The sequence below is a fragment of the Pieris brassicae genome, chromosome 5 (assembly GCF_905147105.1).
Source record: "Pieris brassicae chromosome 5, ilPieBrab1.1, whole genome shotgun sequence".
NCBI classification, from domain to species: domain Eukaryota; kingdom Metazoa; phylum Arthropoda; class Insecta; order Lepidoptera; family Pieridae; genus Pieris; species Pieris brassicae.
This window is the reverse complement of record NC_059669.1, coordinates 4546972-4572591: the sequence shown is the minus strand read 5'-3', so window position 1 is coordinate 4572591 and position 25620 is coordinate 4546972. Positions and strand designations below refer to the sequence as shown.

At 32.0% G+C, this 25620-nt stretch overlaps 1 protein-coding gene across 1 annotated transcript in view; it reads right to left on the bottom strand.

Annotated features, from left to right (window-relative positions):
- Positions 1–5: 5 nt before the first annotated feature.
- Positions 6–25620, bottom strand: part of LOC123709573 (ADP-ribosylation factor-like protein 4C) — a 39122-nt gene continuing 13507 nt past the window's right edge. The window contains exons 2-3 of the mRNA XM_045660985.1: positions 6098–6154; positions 6–1966 (exon numbers count right to left, since the gene is read on the bottom strand). Coding sequence (XP_045516941.1) covers positions 1275–1904 — 630 coding nt within the window. The 5' untranslated portion in view covers positions 1905–1966; positions 6098–6154 and the 3' untranslated portion in view covers positions 6–1274. The remainder of the gene's footprint in view (positions 1967–6097; positions 6155–25620) is intronic.

Below are 25620 nucleotides of genomic sequence, written 5' to 3'. Positions count from 1 at the left end.
CCTAATAATAAAAACAGACTTTATTAAGGGAATCCATATGTATACAGAACATTAAATGTACGAACAATACAATAATAATGCATCAAGTGTCAATAAAATAATCTTTTTAACAAAATATAATATGACCTACACTTACAAATGTTTGGTTTCTTGGTATTGACGAATAACTACAGGTTACGGAATTTACATATTTACATGGGACTTACAACAAATTATAGTAGAAGCGTTATTAAATATAATAAATCTTAATATCTCCTAATAGCTCTAAGAGTAAATAAATACTTACTTAATTCACATATTCAAATGATTAGTGTTGTGAAATAATGCAAGAACAATCAGAGGTTTAGTAATAAAAATTCACACGCTCCTAACTATATGTACACCTTATGTACAAGAGTTACAGAAAAAACATCCAAAGCTCTTACAATAAAGCCCAAAGATTAGAAACAAATCTTAAAAGTAATATTTTTGGATCAAAGCTGAGTTGGAGAAAGTTCGAAGAAAACGATTTCGGTACACATTACCGAGATAAGTCGTTTAACGTTAAGTGAATTAATAATAAGACGGATCAGGTCAACAAATAAGCCTTTGAGGATTTATAACACAGATAAATAACAATATTTTTTTTATAACATTAACTACAATGCATCTTTCTAAAAATCTGTAAACAAATTAATGTGATTGATCTGCATAAATTAGGCGCACATTTTGTTTCGAAGATCTTGTCCTCTATGCTGCATAGAAATCATTCACATTATTTAATCGCAACACAACGAAACATTTATCGCAAAAGCCATCTAACTCAACTTGCTATATCTAAATCCTTGACTAATATTATTGGTTTTTATATTATTAAAAATTATTTTAGTCTGTTATTAATGGTCCCACACAATTTTGTGAGCCAAATTAACTAACACCTTTTCTTATCTAGTTAGCTTGTATTTGGGGATTACATAATCAGTCCTACAATCATGACACAAAATTAAATTAAACCTCATGAGCTTCCTCATGTCCTATCTAGCTATTTTCAAAAGAAAATGACTAGTTTCTATATTAATTTATCAAAATATTCGTTTCCTTCAAAATGTTCAATATAACTTGAGCAACATTATGATGGAATATTTTCATAAGACGTTACACATCTATAGTAAAAACAATATTTGGTGTTCCTACCGTGGACATGGTTAGCGTATTCATACCACGTTGGTATGAAATGCTTATTCGTTCAATATATTGATAAACTTTAACCATATAGCCTTTGCTGTACAAGTAGTTTATCTAACCCGCTTTTTTTGTAATTTCGCAAGTTTTCTCCTCTTGAGTATCATTTCATATAACGCGTCCAATCCTTCGTGTAGACCTTCTCCAGTTATAGCGCAAGCTGGCTGGACGTGCCATGAGTGTGCATCTCTCGATCCGTGAGGGGAGGAAACTAATTCATGAAGTCCTAACAGTTTCTCCAGCTCTCGTGGTTCCTTTGCCCCTGGCAAATCCTGCTTATTGGCTAATACAAGTATTGGCACACCCGTGTTATCTGGAGACTTTGCGGTTCGTATAAGTTCCATTTTAGCTTCCTCCATTCGCTCTACATCTACTGAATCTAAAACAAATATTATACCGTCTGTGCACCTCGTATAAGATTTCCACAGAGGCCGCAGTTTTTCCTGACCACCGACATCCCACACAAGAAAGTTGACACCCTTTGACTTTCCAATGGTTCCTTTAACTTTCTCGCAGTTAAAGCCAATTGTGGGGACTGTGTTCAGATATTGATCGAATTTGAGTCTGTATAGGGCGGTAGTTTTTCCCGCGGAGTCAAGTCCGAGCATAACCACGTGTAAAGTGCCTTGCGCGGATGGCAGCGCGTCGAGCAGGCTCGAATTTTTGCCCATATTTGCACCCATGCTGCGTTGCGATGGGTCCACTATCTGACACTTTCATTTGACCGCAGCATTATGAGCACAACCTGAAATGATAAAAACACACAATCAGATTTTTTTAAATATTAAATATTTTTGAGCCAGAGAGAACCAAAACTCGAATTTATTATTGATTGAAGTAAGCGCCGATTCCCAGTAAGGTTCATGATAGAAAAATCGATAAGGTCTGTTTATTTTAAACTTAAAATTAAAGGCAAAGCAAAAACTACGAGCATCAACGCTAATTTTCGAAATTTATTATGCATCGTAACTCGTAGCGATACTTAAACCACTTTAATAAGCAGTTCAGTACCAGACAACCTATATTAGAATTCAATAACGGTGCTCGACTATAGAGGTGCGGGGCGGGGGGGAGAAGCAGTATAAAGAGTATACAGACAAAATGTCGCCACGCTGCCCTTATAGACGTTACAGACCTTTCACATCTTGAATGAAGTACGGTACAAATTGATGCTCGTTAGATTCGGCATACAGCTTCTTACATCTAAATTACCTTTAAAATATATTTAATATTTTCTAGTAACATTGTTTTTACTTAATAGTGTAGAGTAAATTTATAAACTTAGGACAGTTCCGTTCGAATATAACTTTATCAACTTGGGGTCGAACCAGAGTTTGCCCTAAATGACTAATAGACACTTTTAGAGATTTTTTTAACAATGAATAAACCAGATAGATGACATTATATTTTTAACCAAAGAAAAAACTTATATTTAAATATGCTTTAATACTGCGAAGAGTAGGATCGCGTCAGCATCAGTCGGTTCGACGACTTTTTGCACGGTTTCTGCGTTCAGAATCGCGCAGTTAACTTTGCTTGTTATTTTTGACTTTGTCGGCCAACGACCTCCGCGCAGTACAGCAGAATTATTGTATTAATACATTACTGTACCGTAATGCATTTAATGTTTCTAATAAAAAATCTAACTATATTACTAATACAATAAATGCAAAAAAAAACGTTCTTGCTTTTAAACAGCAGAATTTGTTAAATCTATAAATTGATAAACATGATATATATTCATGTTAATGTATCCTAAATTACAACTTATAAGTTAATCCGAAAAATATAATATCAGTTTTAAATGTGAATCAGGAAGGATTATTGGTTCAGAGCGAATGGTTCATTTGTAATCAGACACTGATACATAATAAAAAGTTGACCTAGTTATGTCTCAACATTTTTAATTCGATGGATGAAAGTGTAAGCTGATTAGTTGTAAACAGGTGCAGAATCGGGTTTTTCTTCGGTGTGGTTTCCTATATTTAAATACGAGGTCATTGCAAACGGATCCTCAACATGATCGGCCAAGTAGTTGATGAACTTGTCTTACTACTTTTGTTTTTATTGGGATGGCTTCGATAATGTTCGCTTTATCTTTGACCTCGTCGTTAGCCTACATTTTATTTATCACTTGTTTCGTAATATTAGCCTGCCGATAAAGGTATTTAATTTTCAAACTATCTGTGCTAGTTTGGCAAAAAATTAGATTATATCATAGTTCTAAATCTTTATCACCTATAACAAATTCTTCTCCCGTTTTAAGCATGGCAAGAAATAAATCCGACACATTTTCGAAATACTTGTTTCAAGTGTAGATCAATAGATCAAGTGAGGCACGCACACTGCAAAGTAGAACTTTGACACGGTTATCCTTACCACATATTATGCTTTTGATACAATATTTTATTTATGCATTACCAGTATTGAGCTTTAAATTAGCATCACTATCATGATGAGCAAAGTCAACTTGAGGTCGAAGTCAGGTGAAAGCCTTAAAATCTTCTGTAATAACTACTTTCTCTATTCGTCCTTAGGCACATCCAAACGAGTTATATCAGAGTAGATATTTGAATAAATTTAATTGGATTTTAGAACATTATCCTTAACCTTATCGTTGTTAGATGCATATAGAAAATATGAAATTATATTTGTTTATCCTGCCTAATAAATTGCAAAGCCCTTCCGGCTTTACTACTTATCAGATGATTATGCATTTTTGTATAGATAAGGTTTTGAACAATACACGATATTTTGTATGTCTATTCTACTTTGACAGGTACGGCTTTAGAGTTTTGAAGAATAAAATAAATATTAGCTACTTAAGACTTTTTTTTAAGTATAGATATGAATCATATACTTATATCTTAAATGTACGGTTCCAAACTATAGCTATGTAACTAGATAAAACAGAGATAGAAACTTGACTGATTTTATTACGGTGTTAGTTCCATACTGAACATGTCCTTAGACACGTCCGTATACGTCGATGACTTGTAGCTATTGAGATTGCTAGAGCACTAACCTACTGAGTTACAAATATAAAAGCTTTAAATTTACTAGCGGTACATTCAAAATTGTATTTTATTTAATCAAAGTTACCTTAAAAGATAAAAGTGGTTCCCGTATATAATTTACCATAATAGAGAGATTTTATGCTGATTGAGAATCGTATTTGATATCGTATTTTGGGCACACATATATTTAAAATAAATTAGTGGTATTATATCTTTTTTTAAAACAGGGTATTTTACATATCTACAGTGCGTATTTGTATGAGATTCCGATTTCATTCCAATTTGGGATTTAAGAAGTTTAAGACTGAATGAACGAACTGTATGACAAGAACTACTTTTAATCCAAAATATATATGTGAGGAATAATTTTCTATTGAATATATAAAAATATTGTCCAATATAATTTACATAAATATTTAATCATAAAAAGATGAACTTTCTCTAACTTTCTACGAAATCTTTCGGTACGTTTTTTGTATCTTTTTGATTTGATCATTCTGTTTGGTAAGCACCATATACAACTACTTTAAGTTTAATGGTAGGTAAACCATGAAATGGAGTCAAACAAAATTATCAGAGAATCACCACAATAATTAAACAATGATGCATAATTATTAACATTGTAGACACTAATTCCACATTGCCCTAGTCGAATACGAAAGCTAGATATTGTGGTGTTGGAATTATCCGCAGAAGACACATATATATAAATATACGTATGCGCATAGCCAGTGCAGAAATTCTGTTGGTACTTTGTAATCAAAAATTCGCAAAAACTCAACAAGTTGTGATCACAATTATTCTTAATAGATACCAGCGCTGGAGTTAAGTTAAATATAAGGGTATATTTCATACCCTTATGTTCGCTATGTGTACCTAACACATCACAGTGGTTTTAATTCTCTGCCCTAGTTAAAATTATCATGCAAATACATACATATTATTTAACTATACCAGTGTGTTGCATTCATTACATATGTAGTGTGAACCGTTAATTTATGCAATGACCAGAGTAACGGGTCGATCTAAAATTTATGAAATTCGAAACAAATACATTTATTTAGCTTAAGATCAGTAGCATCTCGAGAGGTTCCGTTTATTTAATGCTTCCTATCAGCTTGTAGAATACAGTGACGGTACTCTACTCTAGTGACGGTTTCTATAGAGACAACGATATTGTGGTTTTGGAACGCGCGATCCCAAGGAACTTCCATACAAAGACGACGGGATCAGTATCGCTTTTAGAAATAACAGATTACGGGAAGCTCTTCGATTTTAAATATTCAAAAATGTACGCGATTTTTAGCGCTTGTTTAAAAAAAAACATATGATAAACGAATGTTAATAATAGCTAAAACTTTTATCAAACTGTAGAATTTTCAAATGGCATAATTGTATTACACATTTATTACTACAAAACTGTTATTATGTTGTTCACGTTTTTTTACTAGACATATACTAACATTCTATTGGCTATTCTTTTAGGCCCTGAATTTTTCTATTTTTATCTGAGCTCACAAATCCACCTGTTTTAAAATAATGTATTTATATTTTATAATAATGAAGATTGAAAACATAGATGTGAGAACATAAAATAAGTAATTTTGTCAAACATCTATAACTGGCTACGAAATGCATTATTAAGAATTTATAAAACTATGACAGTCAGAATCTTCGTGATAACTTCAAGATCATTATTCTCTTTTAACGAAAGCATAAGCAAGTTACTATAATATACCCAAAACGCTCCCATATTCCAGGACCACATAATCAGACCCTGTCTGGTCCTTTCCAATTCGAGTAATGAGACATAATACAAATATGAATTAGGAACCTCTTTACAATAAGATACTACTTACGTTTTATATAGGCTGAATATAATCCGTTAAGTTTCAATGAACGTCCCGGGTTAAAATCTGAAACAAAAGATGATAATATAGCTAAATGTAAATATTTACGAGCGAATACTAGATAATAGCGGATGGCAATTTCCGTATCTCCCCTCACGTAATTATGAAAGATGAGGACTTCCACCTTCATCTTCCTAGACACGTGCTGATTATGGTAATTACACTAGAGTTGCCCCTATATTTACCGAATAATGTTGTTCATTACGTGTTAACAATTACTAAGACGTTAAGTAAGCTTAATGCAGTCGTTAGCTAATCGGGCATTTATTTATAGCTGGTAAATTTAGATGTCATAAAATATATTTCAATATCATTACGTCGTAAGGTAACAAAACATAAACGATTTTAAATATACAAGAAAGCTAGTGAAATCATACTTTAAGTCGCGGTTAAATAAGAAGTTTTGACCAAAGAAATTTTAGTGTTTGAGGAAAACTAATATGGCAGATCATTGTTATTGACTTTAGTACATTAGCTTGTCACTGTCAAGATTGTTCTTCGTCTTTTAGAAAATATCATACAGTTCTTATAAGAATAACGCTGTGTGCCCCAAAATTAATGAAGTATTATTTAACTTACATCAACCAAGTAGCCATTAGATTGACTGTGGTGTAAAAAATACTATAACAGTTACAGGAACATCAACACATTTATTAATTAAAATATATACATAACATTGGCGGCTGACAATATAAATTAGTTGCAACATAACTTTATATAAATCCACGATCACAAATTGATGTTTTTTATTGTGTTCGATCGGCGGCATCTAGTAATACATTTGGGATTTTTGTACGGCTTCCGCAAGATCGTAATGGGATTAATGAAACGCGAATGTTTTAAACCAGAGCACAGATTCAGCTGTATAAAACGATTATGACTGGAATTAAGAGAGACAACAAACGCATTCAAATGAAGTCACGAGCCAGCGCGTCGAGATGAGAACAATGATACCTAACGGATTCCATCTCATTTTCCATATCCGACGTTTTAGATAAATGTTTGATACGGCGCGGAAAAACATTCGATTGTTTTATCAAGGTAATTTTGTTTCCTCGCGTCTGCGTAGTCAATAGCTGAATTCATAAGCTATTGAATTGTTATTATTACTATATAAAGTGTATGCTGATTTCAGGGGGTGTAAGATTTATATGGTGATTGGTGAACTGAAGGATCGGTCTGTATTTGCACAAAATTGTATGCGATATTCGTAGTCCAAACTGCACGTGTCCATTGTCTTTCTAAACACCTGTTTTTCCTAGGTAGTAATATTTTTGTTAGTGAATAAACAGGAACATAGCCTTGTGTTAGCAATGTATTCAAAGTTTATTATGAAAGCGACGTAAAGAGATTCGGAAAAAAACAGATTTATTTATGTAATTGCATGGCAGTTTCCGTGTCTATGTTCTGCTTTATCCCTATATTTGGTTATTTATTATTTATAAACAAACATAGTCCAATTAACCATACATTTATATAAAACTCTCTATATTTGCCTTGTTTTAGTTCCTAACCGCCAAGTACTTAGTTTCTTAAAATTCTAATGTCAGAATCGATGTTAGATGAAGGGCGTAGTTCCGTGTATTAAATATTCAAGTAAAATTGTAATATAAAAATAATTATAGTACTAAAAATCTTGATTTCTCAGTTACTTTTTTTAATGTAATTAATGTTATAAATATTAATAAACAATTTTGAGGAAATACCCAATGGGTTAGCGATTGGTTGCCTTATAAATATCCGGTGCAATTACCGATACCATTACCAGTAATACATTTTTGTACAATTAATTTGCTCATATTAGTGCAACTAATATTTTTAAAATGAATTTTACGTAATTTTAAAGGAAGTGTTAATAATTCTCTGGCTTGCTCGCAGCCATTCGCAACGTTAGAGTTGCCAGGCGTAAATAGGTATTGTTATATTTACAGTCATCGTACTTTTGATTATTAGAATAAAAACATATTAAAGTTTTATATGTCCTATTAACGATACCCCGTGGGTACCAGTTAAAAAATGCTTTACCAGTTAAAAAATGCTTTCAACTTCGTGTCATATGTACGCGTATGGTAGGTTAAAAACTCAATATTACAAAGGGACTATAAAAATGTCATATAAAATATTACTTCATGTTATATAACTGTGTCGTTGACATTACCTACTATATTTTAGTTTATCACCGTATACGGCACGTGCAAGGTACAGTTTCAAAGATTTGTTTCATTGTTATCGCCATGACGTAGTTTAATTACTACTAGGAACGTGAAGTTTGTAGCTATGTGCAATGTTTTACTTAATATGTGTGAATCTAAACAACGCAATGCTGGAAATCAGTTTAAAACAATTAAAAAACGTAATTGAAATAGACGGTGAAACACCTACGCTTAAAAATAACACATATTCCACATATATGGGGTAATTGGTAACTCGACGTAATTCCGTTAGATGGAATTTAAAATTCGAGAAGAAAATCGATATTATTTTTATAAGATTATTTCCACTAAATTGCCTTTAACTTATATAACTTGTTGGAAAACATAGGCGTTTTCTTAGCTCTCTTAAAGCATAGGAATTGATTTCTAAGTAACTTAAAGAAGAGATCACAAAGGAACCAGGCGGAAATTCGTAATCGAACTAAACTTAAGGTTTAGTTCGTTCTCTAACATTTCCATAAAATTAATTAAAATCTGTATTTTGAATAAAATTTCGCCATTGTCCTCATCATCGGATAGGATTCTGTGGCTTGCAAGGGGACTGGATTTTTTGATGTTGTAGGTTTAATTAAAAAAAAAAAAAAAAAAATTGTTCACGTTTACATAATGTATGGGGGTTAAAATTACCCTTGTTTAGAAACAAATAGCACGTTTGCTTGTACAACTAAAACGAGACGTATTTAATTAAATCAGAGCATGAAGATAACGCAAAAGTAAGTAAAAAAATTGTTTGTGTAAAATTCATCAGTTTAATAATATCCTCATATTATCACTCGATGGGATTCACCGCTTAAAATGACGTGTTTGTCATCTTGATGTGAATAACCGCTCAAGTCTAACGAAATATTACTTGATACACACATTTATCACTGTAATAGCATTACTTCATTGTTGTATAGTCAATTATCATCAGTGACGTTTGTTACTAGCCTGTATGTATAATATGTTGAAATCCCATTTGGCAACTCTCGATTTGACGTGTTGTAATATCTTATTTTGACGTTCGAAATTTGAATATGTATTATCGTATGATTTGTATAGCACTTGTATCGTTTACTTTCAAAGACAATATACGTGGAAAACAAAAATAAAACAAGATGAATAGCTTTAAATAGAAAAGTTTGTAGGTTGAATGGATGTCGGAGTAAAACAGGTCGAAAGGTCCTTGTTAGTAGCGCCGCTGTAACGGCCTCCCACACTCTAATTATTTCACTTTTAATTAATTTTATTCTGTAGGAAACTTTTTGAATATTCACAGCGTTTCCTTAATAGTTTAATGTTCATTGTATTATACGTGCAGCGATTTAATTTAATGCTCGAACGTTAGGTATAAGAATGAGCGAAACACACGCCCGGAAGTGAAGATTAAAATGGTCAGCGATCGTTTGACCTAACTACATCCAGGAGTCTAATAATAAATTATTATCATTAAGAGGTTAATTATAAGTTTTATTTAAAGAGAAGTACGAAGCATTAAATCATACAACTTTATCACGAACAATACTTAAAATGAACAACAAATTCTATATGGAAAAGACGAGCAATTTATTAGAAATAAACAGAAACACGAACATACATTTAGCAAAAGTACTTTAGTAAACTAGACAATAGTATGGAAAATCGATCCGTCATATCATATCGAATCGAGCTGTCATATTAACCTAAACGAATACATGGCGAAACTGTCGTTAACTTTGTGTTAAGGGTACTGTTACAATGACTCTTTTGGGCTTATACTTTTTCTTATATAATATATCAATTAAAGATATATTGATTGACAAAGATTACACGATAAATAATTACAAGATGCAAGCCAATCGTTTTCAAATGTAGAAGTATGCCATACGTATATTTAAGTGTCACGGTAAGTCACCGTTACATATTGCCCCAACGGGGCCGAACCGCAGCGTCGTAGTCACGTTCAGTTCGCTTTCCATTCCACTTATGCTCCATTGATAACTAAATGTTTGAACAGCTTGATTAAAACTTCCTGCCGAGCAAACGGTATCAACTTATGGGCCATTAAACTGCACCAAGATCCTTGATTAAACTTTAGTTTGCTGTTGGCTTTGTTTCTAGAGTGTCGTGTTTAAACCTATTCTGTAGAATTGTCTCAGAAAATAATGTAAATTTGTAAGCGCGTAGTTAGGACCCAATAAGGATGATTACATCTTCAAATTACATCATATGTCAAAGTTTCTGACCACGCCATACAATACGGATGTCTTGACGTATATTTTTAGTATATTTCCACATACCTGAAGGAAATTAGGATTGATTTGTAACGATGAATCAGTCCTAAGGCGCATTTCTTTTATTTGTATAGCTTTATGTTGCTATAGTTCCATTGAAATGAAGCGAATTATGTTGTATACGAAGACGGTGTTATATCTTCTTAACTAGCGCGTTAAAATCTAATTATTAAAGATGATTAGTTTTTGCATGCATTTATAAAATATGTCTAGCGTAATCCATTAAGACGACCGGATTTTTCTATACTCATTGAAATCTAAACAAAATAAATAGACTCTCTAAACAAAGTTCAAAAAACTCTATTTCAAATAAGAGTTTTACCGATTTTTGGGAACTACGTGTCGCCTAGGCATATATATTTTTTCAAGTTTTCTCATACCTCGTGTTCCCTCTTAATAGGCACCATTGATTACCGTCGACCTTGGAGGTTACCAACACCGTGCGAAACGCTCCAGCGCAATCGTATAATTACGAGAATGTTTTGTATTGTACAATCATATAGCATTTACTAAACCCGAAGGTCCCACGAATGTCTATGTGTCCGATCTTCAAAGCTCATAAGTTATATCATAAATTACATTTTACACGAATCGATCAAAATGCCATCAATACAATGAATTGACATAACTGACAAGAATGAGTAATTGAATACAAAAAATGTTTTATTTTGTCTGTACACGTTGATCTCCAAAATTACTTAGGCTTTGACTTAGCTTGTGAACACTCGGCTTCGTTTAAAGGAAATCTGACGGATATGATGATGAGACAGAAGTTTCTTTTACGTGAATTCTTATTTTTCATGTCTCGACAGTCAGAATAAAAAACCTATTTCAGTGCACATGTGCGGGGATGTCACCCCTCCCATACGTCTACGTTTTCAAGTTGCTAAGAATCATAATTGCATGCGGTGCTTGTGTCTGCTACGATAATGAAAAACATCTTTAAAATTCAGTGCACTATTTGGTACAACACAGAGCGCAGTTACTATACATTACAATAGATTACTATACCATATCACGATAGCCGAGCACTTGAATAATGATAGCTTTGTAAGGCGTATTCTCTATCCTGTGACACGAACACATTCGTCGTGGAGCATCAATAGATTTTCTTCCATACGTGCAAAGTGATGGAAAATCGTGTGAGTAAATTCAACGTATATCAGATACAGAAAAGTAATTATACTATCGATAAAACAAAGGCAGAAATAAGTCTGCTTCGTGGCCGAATGGGCTTCATACAAAATATCAATGATGCCGTCTCACTAATAAATATTAAATTATATATTAAATAATATATAATATAACAATAATTATACGCTAACTTTACCTACTACAATACTGGTTTTAAAACAGCATTTATTCACATATACAAACAAATATCTCAAAATGGATGTTAATCGCTAACACATGAATTGATTTTATCTGAAGTTAGAAGACATTACAGAACAGAAACATGTTAGAATTAGCATTTTTAACAAATTAATATTTGTACTTGACTACATCATGGACTAGGTATATAATAATGAAAAATTCATTATTTTTTCTATATATTCTATAGATATAGTTTAATAATAATCAATATTCCAGTATTACAGGTAATTTAGTAGACGACTCTCAGTAGGGCTTATTTTAGGCTTACTGACATACGGGAGTCATTCTAAGCCAGCCTGGCTTCTTAATATAGAATGATAAAGAACATATAAATGCGTAGGCGTATGCATTTAATTCGTTCCAGTAATCTAGATTTATATGCAGGTGTTTATGCCGTGAAGCAGGAAGTAAGATATCAAATTAAAATATCAGGTACAACTTAATTATAAAATAATATGTTAATAACCAATAGATATTACTATCTGCATAAAAATCACATACTGATTGTCAATGAAAACAAACTTGAAGACACCAGTTATATACTTTTTTTGCAAAAGACTAAATGAAGTTTAACGAATTTCGAAATTAGAATCTATAATAGTTTAGGAGTATACATTTGACCTAAATACTGAAGACTGAAATGATGTATTCACATTTTTTCCATTTAAAAGTATAGACTACTATGAGACTACAACATTGAGAATTCGCAAAAATCTCGCTTGAATAGATGTAGCGTAAAATGTAAGCTGTCTTTGAAAATGTAGGCCACAGGTTTAGTTAAAAATCTTCACCACCAAATACCTACTAATATCGTCGGTGGTCGTAAAGCCACAACAGGACATTTATGAGGAGCATCAGACTTGTCCTTGATGTCTTAGACGTTATTGGATCGATACAAATTGAAAGGATATAGTGAAATAAAAACAATGTAAAGAAATCGTTTCGGAAACGACTTAATATATGGCATAGTATATGTTACGGACAAAAGGCTCAGTGCTTTGGAAAACAGCAGAAACCATGGTATTGTAGTTATCGATATGGCATATACTCCCTGTATCACATTGATTTATCAAATGGACATAGAACCATATATTAGAGTAATTTTATTTCCTAATACTCCTTCGATAGGTTTTGTTATTTCGATTCAAGGAAAGGAAAGTTCTCAACGAAGTTTATTTGATTTCTAGAGTATTTTTAAGATTAGTTAAATATTTCCAGTACACGCAAAAATGTTGTCGGTCGAAATGTCATATACAAAATTAATCACGTAACTGCACATATAATAATCTAACTCAAAGAAATGGGAAATCGAAGACCGAAGCTAAAAGGTGTAATTTTAACGGCGCTGTGTAAAGATTAACTGCCGTATCATTTCTATAACTAGTACATACTTAGGTGACACATTTAAAAATTATGTATTTGTAGTAAGACTTGATTAAATTACAGAACCGTAAAACACATCCAAAAACGATGCTTTAACATCTGCTTTAAAACCCAGCCATATTATTCTGACGTTAAAATTCATAATTATGATATTTGAACTAAATATTATAGACATTGTTTGTGTTAAAATGCAGTAATAATAATCTTTGGATATTGTGCGAGAGTGAATTATAATTAATTTTTTTTTGGGTTCATTTGAAATGACAAAACTTTCCCTGGGCTACTTGGCAGTAACTGTGTACTTTTAAACACACCAGATATTTTTATATTTATATCGTATGTAGGTAACCTGTTATCTCATTTGCAAATGAACCACAACAGGTCTGCGATTTGCGGTCAACGACTCGAGAAAATGCATCCTGATAATATTATGCCGTGAGCATTTTCGTCTGTAAGGATTTATTGCGGTAAATTGCTTACGGTTTACGAAGGATACAGATAGACAGTCTATTGAAAAAGTATAATGTTAATGCAATAAATATTTGTATGAAAAGTTACTGAAGTGTTGGGTTAAAGCTCCCAACCGTTCACTTGGTCATAAGGCAGATTTGCTCAAAAGGAAAATAAGTAGATGATCCCCTCCTTGCGTATATAACAGAAAATATAATAGAAATAATAACAGTTATTATGAAAAATCTTTTTGTATAGAGTGGATCTTACCTTTGTCTTAAGTACGAATGAAATCACAGGTTTCAAGAGCGTATAAATGTACGCCTTGCACAAGGGCATTTTTTAATGATAATCTGTTTTGCAACTATCAATACAAGGTTTTATATTTATATATAAAATATGTGTTTTTACAAATCTTAATTGACTCTATAACAATTATCGAGTTATAAAAAATATCATCAAATTCCGTTTTATTAAGGCAAATTAAAAATCTCCTTGAAGTTAATGTATGTACAAGGAATATGGAATGTAAAACGGATAAAAGGTTTGTAATGATCTTTTTCAAGAGAATTACTGTCTAAATTTATCAGAATTGTACCACTTTAACACGTGCACGTAATCACTATTATTTCGAGAATATTAGGACTACTTGCGACATTGTTTGGTAGAATTTTATAAAGTTAATTTTTCTTAGTATTATCTTTTATTATGCTATGTATTATCATAAACTTATAATACATAGCTTCAATCCGTTAAAAAGTGTTTTCCTTAAATTATTCTTAATAATAATTAAAATGTTCAATTTTATAATGTATCTATACATTAAATTATAAAAATATACACACACGTTTCAGCACTAAAACTTGTCTTTAAATGTTTTATCTACTGTATAATTATTGTGATATGGTGTGATCCAAATCACGTTTTAATCCGATTTCCTTTAAATTATCTTCACAGTGTGTAATTGTACAATGAATATCATTAAATGTCCAAGGTTTGTCTTTGTAGAAACAGCTGTGTTCAACGGAGCTCGAAATTAAAAAAAAAAACGGCAATCACTTTTTCGTAAATTAATTTACTCAGTTCACCTGTTTTAATTCAAATTAGAATGAAATAGATTATAAATATATTCGGCATATTTTACGAAAATTTAAATTATTTCTATTAATTGACTGGCATGTATGTGTATAAGGCACGTACATATTCTAGAAATAATTAAACAGATCGTGGCAATGTGGTAACTAACAAAGTCAACAAACAAAGTCTAGGATCCATAACGAATATAAAATAATTATTATTACTCTCGCAAAAAAAATATACCCCACCCCGACTAGTCAAATAGACAAGTAGGTGATCAGCGTTTTGGACCTGACACGATGACACACGCTGGGTTTTAAGTATCCTCACCACGTTTGCCTTAATCGTAAGATGGTTGGAGCTAATTTTAATTGCACACAAAGAAAGATAAATCTATTTTAACATTAAAAATTATTTTGATTTAAACATTTCCCAAATTTTCCAGAAAAAAACTAAGATCAAAGAATATTTTTTCAATTTGTTATCTGTAATAAACATTTCATGTCTGCATCTAGTCTAGTAGATAATATAATTCTGTTATAAGCCCCACAACTGCAACCTTGTAGGTTGACTAACATTGGCCTACTATCATTTCCTACCGTAGCGAAACATAATTGTAATTGCGCATTGAACATATTAAAAAAGACATTTCAGTATGCGTAATCTTTAAGAACTGTAAAGGAATGATTTTCAACTATTGTCTAAAGAAAATGATTTTTTTACTGTACTGTTGGATTATTTAAGTCAGTTTAATATATTAAAGTCAGTTTTGGTTTTTCTAATAATAGTTTTGTTATAAACTCTGGCATAACCGTGTCACCTTGGAAACGCTATTTCCATCTACTATTGATAACACACAGGATACACTACATCACGTTTTATAACATCCTATCACAGTGTTTTTGTGTGCAACCAACTGCCCACTGAAGGAACCAACCGTTATTTCCGAACCAATTCGGTTTAGGGTTCACCAGGAATGAGCGTACCAATTATTAAAAGACCGACACACTCGCAAGCCCTCTGGCATTGAGTTTCCATGTCCAACATTAGCTGAGCCTTCTGTTCTGTACTATAAATTATAATCCAATGTTTAGTTTCACGGTTATTATTTTGAAGATATCAGAGACCTTTATTCTTATCGTAGCGGGAAGGTGTTATTTAAACAAGTGATGGAGCAATTCAAAACAGGCTTTATTCAAATAAACATACAAACTACTTTCTTACTAATCGTAACCTTTTATTTCTGCCAGCTTGTTACCAAAAAGTGGTATTTGCCAAAAATTAGGCAAAATAAATGTTAAATATTGAGAAGTTTTGTTCAAATTCCAAATCAATATATAATATATATAGAGTGATCTCTTAGCCTTTTCTATTTAAATACTATGAAGTGATAAATATTTCAGTAGTGAATGGCGCTGGTGGCAATCATTGACGATTGCGATTTCGACCTAGTTGGCAACTCATACAGACCGACAGCTGACCTATAACTGACGTACTATCAGCAAAATCGCCAGTATATTAGACGAACATGCCTACATATTGTATATGAATAAATAAAGGATGGTAATGATAATGGAAAATTATATCTATGTCATAGGACTTGCAAGAAAGAGTAAATATTGTATTGGCAACATGGCGAAAATAGATATAGAAAAATAATAAGATTTTATTTTTATTTATTGTAACGTTCGTTTCAGCCTGTTGACGTCCACTGCTGGACATAGTCCCCTGCCCTAAATTTATGGCGCTTTGCATTTAATCCAATCCATCCTCCACCGTCACCAGGTCACCTGTCCATCTAGGTTGCCGTCCAACGCTTCGCTGACTGGTCCTTGATCTCCATTCCAGGACTTTTTTGTCCCATTAACCATCCATTCTTCGGGCAATGTGCTCATTGTCATTCAATATTTTTTCTGTCAGTGGCATTTATTGTATGGGTTGTTAATATATGTACTATAATTTTATTTGAGTGACACATTACAGTTTTTATCTGTTAATTTGAGTCTGTGTATTTGACAATTAATTATTAATAGAAAATATTCTAAATTACTTGCTTATAAAAATAATTGACAACTGTTGTCTTGTTTTTAACTTAATTTCTATTTATGTGTTATATATGTATGGGTAGGAAATATATATTTTTATTATTATTATTATTGTGAATATGCTGATAGTACCACAACCCACGAAATTGCCTAAAGTATTAGGCCTCTTTTAAAAGGGAAATGTTAAATCGGGAAGGATGAATGATAAGTATTACTCATATTGGATGAACTTGGCGTCTTATGTATCGTAATTTTTATGTATTCTACAAATATATTTAAAAGTAGTGTTTGTTATAACATATCTCTTCGTCATCGTCGTTTTTTGGTTATGTGACATTCCAATTTCCTCATGTAGGTTTGCTTTATTAGTAAGTGTTACAAGGGTCCCCAAACTTGAGAAATGCACTAATCCACTAGTCTCACTGCCTTACATAACTTGCCGCTTCTATATAGTCTTAAAAGTGTATATGACAATAAATTTGATACTCTTGATATTAACATTATGTATTACCTCATAAGCCGTCGTGAGAAAGGTTATTATGCGGTTACCTAATACTGGATGTAAATTAAATGTAGTTATGTTAATGGCCACGAAGATTTGTTATGCATATCAGCTTTAAGATGCCGCTGACCGTTTTAGTATATATTCCTAAATTTTGGAGCCGCCTCCATAGAACTCCTGTCATGAAGTAGTTTTATTAACACACTGTCATAACTGCATACAGCTTGCTGCTGCTGCTGCCTGCAATAAAAAGCCTACTAACTAACTTGATAAATCTAACTAACCTTACTTGAAAAATGCACACACAATTTTTTTCTTGATTTTTAACTAATCCAACTCAAAAAACGACGTAAAACCGTAATCTTATTATTTGTGTCCAGTCATTTGGAAAAAACGCCAAACTGGGGCTAAGCAGTACTTCTCTGAGGTACAACGTATGCAGCTCTACAAGGCTCGAGTACGACCTCATATGGAATACTGCTCCCGAATTGCCATATCTAATGTATGCTTGGTTCTGTCTCTCTACGCGGAGATATTGCGTCTCTTTGCGTATTCTATAAAGTGTACTATGAAGAGTGTTCTGCCGAGTTGTTTGGGTTGATCCCTACTGCATCGTTTTATCACCGTACGATCCGTATTAACGCTAAATTTCATCCGTATCACCTAGATGGCCTGAAGTCTATCAGGGTCCGACACACATTTTCTTTTCCGAACTCGCGAACTGTGAAATCAACCAGCGGTGGGGATTTTCCTTGGCAGATACGACCGCCAATTGCTTTTAAAAAGAGCATTCGCTTCCCTCAAAGGCCGGCAACGCACCTACTAAAATGGGTGTCCATGGGCTCTTCTGAGCCTCCAATCTAGAAAGCTAAATGCACTTTCCACTTAACTATTCAGAAAAGGTTTTATTTGTATATACTTCTATACATATTAATAATTCATTGGTTATATTAGGTTGGAAATAAATCACTTTTGCGGCTTTACGTATTCTATCAAACCTACTTGGTATTCAACACCGACTATGACCTCGGCGGAGCATCTTTTATGACTAAGAATATACCTAATGTATTGATATATATTTTTGGGATCCTCATTTCCCCACATATGTTTAAAGATTACAGTCCATATTGTTTCATTAGTTACTCCCGTGCATTGATTTATCTTCACTGCCATGTATGTATCAAGATGCAAGAAGTTAAGGAGGCCAAAAGCCATAAAAAATATCAAAGAAATCAGCATATTTTGCTCCATACTGGGTTACGACTTATTTATAGTATAATAATAATAAAATAAGTTGCACTTTGTATCTTTTTTAGCCCATTCTTGACAAAAGCCACAGAAGAGTTCGTGACGTGATGAACCTCGCAGGCGGTAGAACAATATGTACACGTACTAAATCAAAACAAATAACCATTAAACGTTTATGGCAACATTAACTTCCTTACAAAGGGCGCCGAAAACGATAATTGTATGAAATGTTTATATTTTTTTGTCGTCAATTTAACTACTAGGTATATACACTAATCTAACAATAACGATATTGTGTAGTAATCATTCTTTCAAGTAATCAATTCTAGCATGTTTGTATTTTTTGACATAAGCTGTAAATAGATTAATGGATGCGGCTATAGATATTTTATAAAACAGCTTGGAAAACAGAGTGCCGGAAAGTTATTGGCAGTTCTTCTCGTCTGTTCTACGCCCTTGATTTGAGAACTGACCTTGTTGTACTTATACATTGTGTTGCTATAAACAGTATTTCAATTTTGTATTCTATCACATCCTACACCACATTTTAGGAACGTAGAGAGGAAAGACTTACAAATCTTAAATTATGGTAAAAGTAGATTGAAAATAATCGTATTAAAACTATTATGTTGCGACTGTAAAAATAACTTAATATATAAAATAATACCTTTGTATACACTGTTTAAGGAAAGCCAGTAACATTAATGAAAAGAAGTAGCCTATTTAAGAAAATATTCATGTCTTAAGCTATAATTCGGGATAAATAAATTGGCATGAGAATTATTTACCCGAAATATTACAGTCTAGGAGACACATCTTGTTATTTTTCCCATGAGATTGCAGCTGCACTAGCGTATATTATGTGAGGGGGTGTGCGTTCCCACGATTTACACATGCTTCAAATGTGCACTTCACTTCTCAGTAAACCTCTATATCCATAAATGTAACCCCATCTACTTTTAATTAGTTTTTACGCGAACTTTAATTTGCGTAGAAACGCGCGAAACGGTCAGTGCCCTTAGTATATATACTTTTTTGTTTTGTTTATAGTTCATATATTATACGCATTTATTTTTTTATTGTAAGTCCTGAAATTAAGACAAAATATTGAGTTAAATAACAAAATAAGCCTATTTTTTTCTTTTTTTTACGTATTCCCCAAAATTTTAAATAGTCGGTGAATCGAATTCGTAGGTTATGTTACGATTTATCGAAGATAATTAAATTGTCTGTGGTTTTATGTTTTTTTTAAAGAATAGAATAATGAAGAATAATTAGGGAATGCAATCCCGATCCCCGATCCCGAGATCGAGATCCCGCAAGATCCCGTGTAATTTTTCGGGATCAATCCCGAAGCATAATATGACGAGATCCCGTTCGAGATTGACGGAATTGGGCTGCAATGGTCAGCGATTCTACACACATCCGCTCAGGACGATTCACACGACATTGCACATTACATAGGGTACATTGCAATGGGCATTAGATGCCGGTTAGCAGATAGCACTCTTAATACACTTCAGAAGATACTCTTTTTTTACAAGTTACTTTCAAAATCACCCGAATTTCAATCACTTTTTAATCTCCTTGAGCTACTTTTGTTTTGATTATGTTCATGCAACTAAAATTGTTAGTTGTTAAGTTAGTAATATTAAAGGATAAATGCTTTTGTTTTCTTTCAAATAATATTTTATTTTAATTAACCTCACTATCACAAACATGCAGTTTTCATCGTATTCAGTCATGTGAATTTTTTTTGTAAACTATACGGGATCTCGATCGATTAGAAATATCAATCCCGCGGGATCTCGAATTTACGATCTCGAGACGGGATTGCATTCCCTAGGAATAATGTTGGTTGTTTCTCGAACTGGTATTAACAAGCAATAACAAAGATTAGAAGCTTTCGGAATTATTTTGTTGTACCTAGTTTAAGTATTTTTTTTTAATATTATGGCAATAGTTTTGATTTTATGCCAGTTTCAAGTAAAAGGTTGGGAAACCACACGCGACTAGTTTAAGTTTCTATTTTTTTAAGCGTGTTAAAGCACGGATACTCTAACTATATCTAAGAATTTGGTGTTATATATATTTTTTCTTCTGGTTAATATCATCAACTAATTAACTTATGACTAATTTAAATAAATCCACTTTTTATTGGATTTTAAAGTCGGTTATATTTGTCATTATTATTATTTAGCACATATTTTTCAACTGAAACTTCTTTATCGGCGTTGGAAAAAAGTTACCGTCACATTTTTCAGTTACGCGTCACATTTTTCGGTCACACGCCATCTTTTTCTTGTCCCTACCACGGTCGATTCGAAGCCATTATTAACAAAATATATATTTTTTTTATTATATAATAACGATAACAATGATAGTCATATTTCTATTACAATTAATGAAATTCTGTAATAATCTTAGTAATAAGGTAAGTAAATAATTGTATTATTTGTATTCACGTCTATGATAATACAAGCTTTATGTTAAACTTTATCTAATTTAACTTTATTTAACGAATTTCTGTAAAGATGCCTACCTACAGTAGATCATTTTTCGAAAAATAAGGACATAAAGAAGTTTTACTTCTTACGTGTGTACACGCACATATTTTTTTTAGTATAGGAAATTGCACTGTTTAGTGTATTTTATACACGAACGTATTACAGTAATACATTTATAGCGGATGCAGTCAGGACTCAGGTTACTAATTTATGCAAATCGGAATATAGTTGACAACTGACAGTTGACGGTTGACCGCTGACATGATGCCCGCGAACGTCATGTCACGTAATTAGGGATTTATCTATCTTATCATATGTCTTTCAACATACTGAAAACATGAGACAAGGTGCTATTATGGATGTAAAAGAAACATTGTATCCAATATAAAAGGCAGGTTAACTATTTATTAAATTTGAAATGTATAAAAAAGTACTGGAACTGCACGTGATTGTAAAATGCTACATTTGGAGCGTAATATTTGTGACATTTGTCATGTTCCTTTCGCAGGCTACGAAAAGAAATATTTTAGGTCAAACATTATTGTACAAAACAAGACGATTTTTAAATGTCAAGCGTCTTTTGCCCTAGTTCGACAAATAAATATGACATTATACAGAAGAAATACAAGGTAATCAATATAAATTAGTGTATGGCCATATATTCCAATATTTAATAATTTAACAGACAATAAGTTCTACGTTGCACCATGATTTGTTCGCATATTTTTAAGCTATAGTAAATTGTATCAATGTTTATAAAAATATGTTTAAATACAATCTAATCGAAGTTTTATATGCATACAAACATCAAGCCATATGTTTCCAAATTATTATTTGTTGCAGATAGCATCATCTATTAAAAGATTTTCAATATTTGTGTCATATTAATGTTAACAAAACCTTCTAACGGAAATTCATTACAATTATCTATTTTCTTATTAAAATATTCCCTTAATAACGAGTTGTCTGAAAGTGAGCGACACCGACACTTAAGACAGGGTGGATCTTTGTAATTATATCAAGTTAAATTTACATTAAAACACCATTCGTGATGTAAATTATATCTTTGAAGAGTTTTATGAACTTCACTTTGTTGGATAATGCTAGGGATATATTTATTTATCTTAACAATGAAACTTGGAAGACACCAAATTACCGTACTACGTAATGTATGTGGTATATAACAATACAATAATATATTTTAATACTTAATTCGATATCATTTTTGTCTCGTTTTATATATTCCTATATTAATCAAAACAGAGATAGCTCGCTTCTATGTCTTTGTACCACGCAATCCAAGAAATAACTATATCGAAAGAGATATTAAGGAAACGCTTAAGACCATAGGGGAATAGTTAGCATCGCAACCACTATAGGAAATTACTGATTACAAGCGCATGCCTGTAGAAAGACTCTAATAAGCGAGTTTTCTGGAATAAGGAGATCGAACGTAAGAGTCGCTTCAAGGTAAATGTTAACAGTTGGTTATTCAATTAAGTAAGGTGTACAAACTTTTACTAGTCAGTAGGCTTTGTCTAACAATACATTGTAAATCACTGATCTTAATATGTTATTCATGTCTAACGACAGGACGCGGGTTAAGTGATCTTGCTCCCACTGAGATGTGGAGTTTAGAATATAAATCAGCATACAATATTTTCCTCTGAGCTAAGTGAAATATTTATTTTTTAATTTAATGTGAGTTTGACATACAAACTATTTAAATTATATTTATTATTTATTTTTATTAGAAACTGAAATAGTAGTTTGTCAAACGAAAATGCATTTGCAAAATCTATTACATTTATCCATCCGTTGAATTTTTTTTTCTACCAAGCTATGTTAGAGAAATTTAAAGAAATACATTTGCGCATATATATTATATTACGGGTATATGGGACTCGACTCCAGGCAGGCAGGCAGGCTACTTAGAGAACTGGGTGAGCTGCACCCACTAAAATCATCTCGAGGAGTACAAACACGACCGCATCAAAGAGCCCCTTGGGGTCGCTTTTTCATTTTACCAGGACAAAATAATAGAAAAACCTAAGCAGAAGCAGTAAGTCATTAATTACGTAAATTAAACAAAAAGGCTTTCACTTTTATAAAATTTCGGAACAAAAACTTGATTATTAAGTTTTTAAAACATTTGCATTATGCGTATACCGTATTTCCGGTAATGGTTTGGTTTATCATTGCCCAGCACGTGCCGAGCTTCCGGTTCATTGTAGGCTGTATGGAGACCGGAACAGATCCCTGTGTTCGTGTGTATGTGTGCGTGTGCACAGCCATTGATGCTTGCTCTTAAAATCTTTTCATTGCACATGCCATGCAAAAAGCACTCTTACATCAAAGCATTAGGGTATTGAGTCTTTTGTTTTTATAACGTCCATTTCAATAAACGAAAGTTCATCTAACATTCTACGGGTATAAAGAGGTTTTCATCTGAGTCATTCACCTAAAAATATTTTCAGATATTTACAACTTTATAGGTTATGTGGTATTGAAATGTTACATCAAGATATACTTGATACATCTCGTAACAGTATATTTATTTCTAGTACCTGCAAGATTATTTTATATTTTTAAAAATATTACTTTATCATATAAGTAATATTAAACTGAGTTTTATTTTTAATGTTATAACTATTATTTTTATGTAGTTAGGTCTTGTAAATATTTTATATTGTAAATTTAGTAATTTTAAACTTCATCTTCAGCTTATCTAATTGAACAATATCACCTACTTACAGGTCAAACTGAAACGTTCCTTTTTTAATATCTTAGTGATTTCAGGTAATACACATATCATACTAAATTTACACATACTATGATATAATACGGTCTTCGACCAATCGTAAAACCGAGCGAAGTAAGTTCGAGGCGACATCTGTTCGAGTTCATATAGCGTTGGTGTATAGACAAACGCCAGTTTATAAATTATATTGTGAAAAGAAATCAAGTTCACTTTTTAAAGAATAACAATAGCTTTTTATTACTTTGATGAGACTTTATTATGATGCACATGACACAGTTAAAAAGTCAAAAGTTAAATGCGTTTATTACGCTTCGTTAAGCTTTGTGTTATTTAAATATGTACATTGTATTTAAGCCTTGCTTTCTTTATTCTTCTTTGCTTTATATATGCGTATAAAGGAATTATATATTAAAGTTAAACTTATCGTTATAGTTATACTAATTTACATGCTTTAAGCTTGTAATATACATGCTTAATATAACTATAATTTAGATTTTCCGTATTCTTCAAAAATCGTGGCGCATGAAACATGTCATGAACGCAAATTGTGTTTTGTGAACTGTCAAAATATTAAATATTTTATAAACTTTATTATAGTAAAAAAGGCAATTATTCTCTTTGCTATAATATATAATATCATGAGTGGGAGTTATTAAATCTTTGTTCTGTCACGGTAGTAACGTGCTGGTACAGTTTATTCCCTATTGTTTCCCATTATTTTAATACAATGCTCTATAGTCTATTCATTCGGTCTGTGCTTTATACTTTGGTATAATTACATTTCCCGCGCATTTTAACATAACTTTTTGACAATGTAATGAATGTAGTACGAATTGGGAACCACAGTAGACGAATTAGCTGGCTCATGTCAATTGTCAAAATAGTTAGGACTAGGATAATGTTAGGTAATAAATAACATATTAACAGATTTTGCTAATTACTAATAACGTTGGTTCTATTTAGGTCTTAATAGGCAATTAAAACATTGCGACGAAAACAAGAAAATACCTATCATTAGTCTTGAATAGCGATTTGTTGTAGGTGTAAAATGTCTTGCGTGATAGGTATTCGAGTCAACGATTTCCTTTATGTTACATAGATATGTTTTCCTGATTATAATACCGAAAGACGATTTAATATAATGAGTATTATTAATGATAAATTTTACACACAATTAGTAACTCATTTATTAGTTTTTTTCGAACTAGGGAGGAACGCAGTAATAACTACTTATTGATACTACTATCAAATCCATATATAGTAATTATTAGTTATAAAGTTTATGAAGATACGACTTTCTTAAAACATATTTATAGTATTTCAGAATTAAATAAGCGATCTAAATACCAGTTAATACGTGAGATTAAAGAGTAGACTAAATTAAAATTTATTCGCATTAAAAGCACGTTAAAGGATCACTTGTAGCATAAAATCAATAAATATGGGTATACTTATGTTGAGGTTTGGAAAGTAGGTCATTGCGCCAGAATTCGGGAAGTGTTTCATTGTTTCTGATATTAGGCGCTTGGGCTAGATTAATATGGCAAAATGGGTTAGTATAGTCAGAAAGCTCGATATAAAATGTATACATGTAAATATTGCTATTATAAATTTATTTTATAATTATAAAAATATGTAGAAACTATTTTAATAACTAATA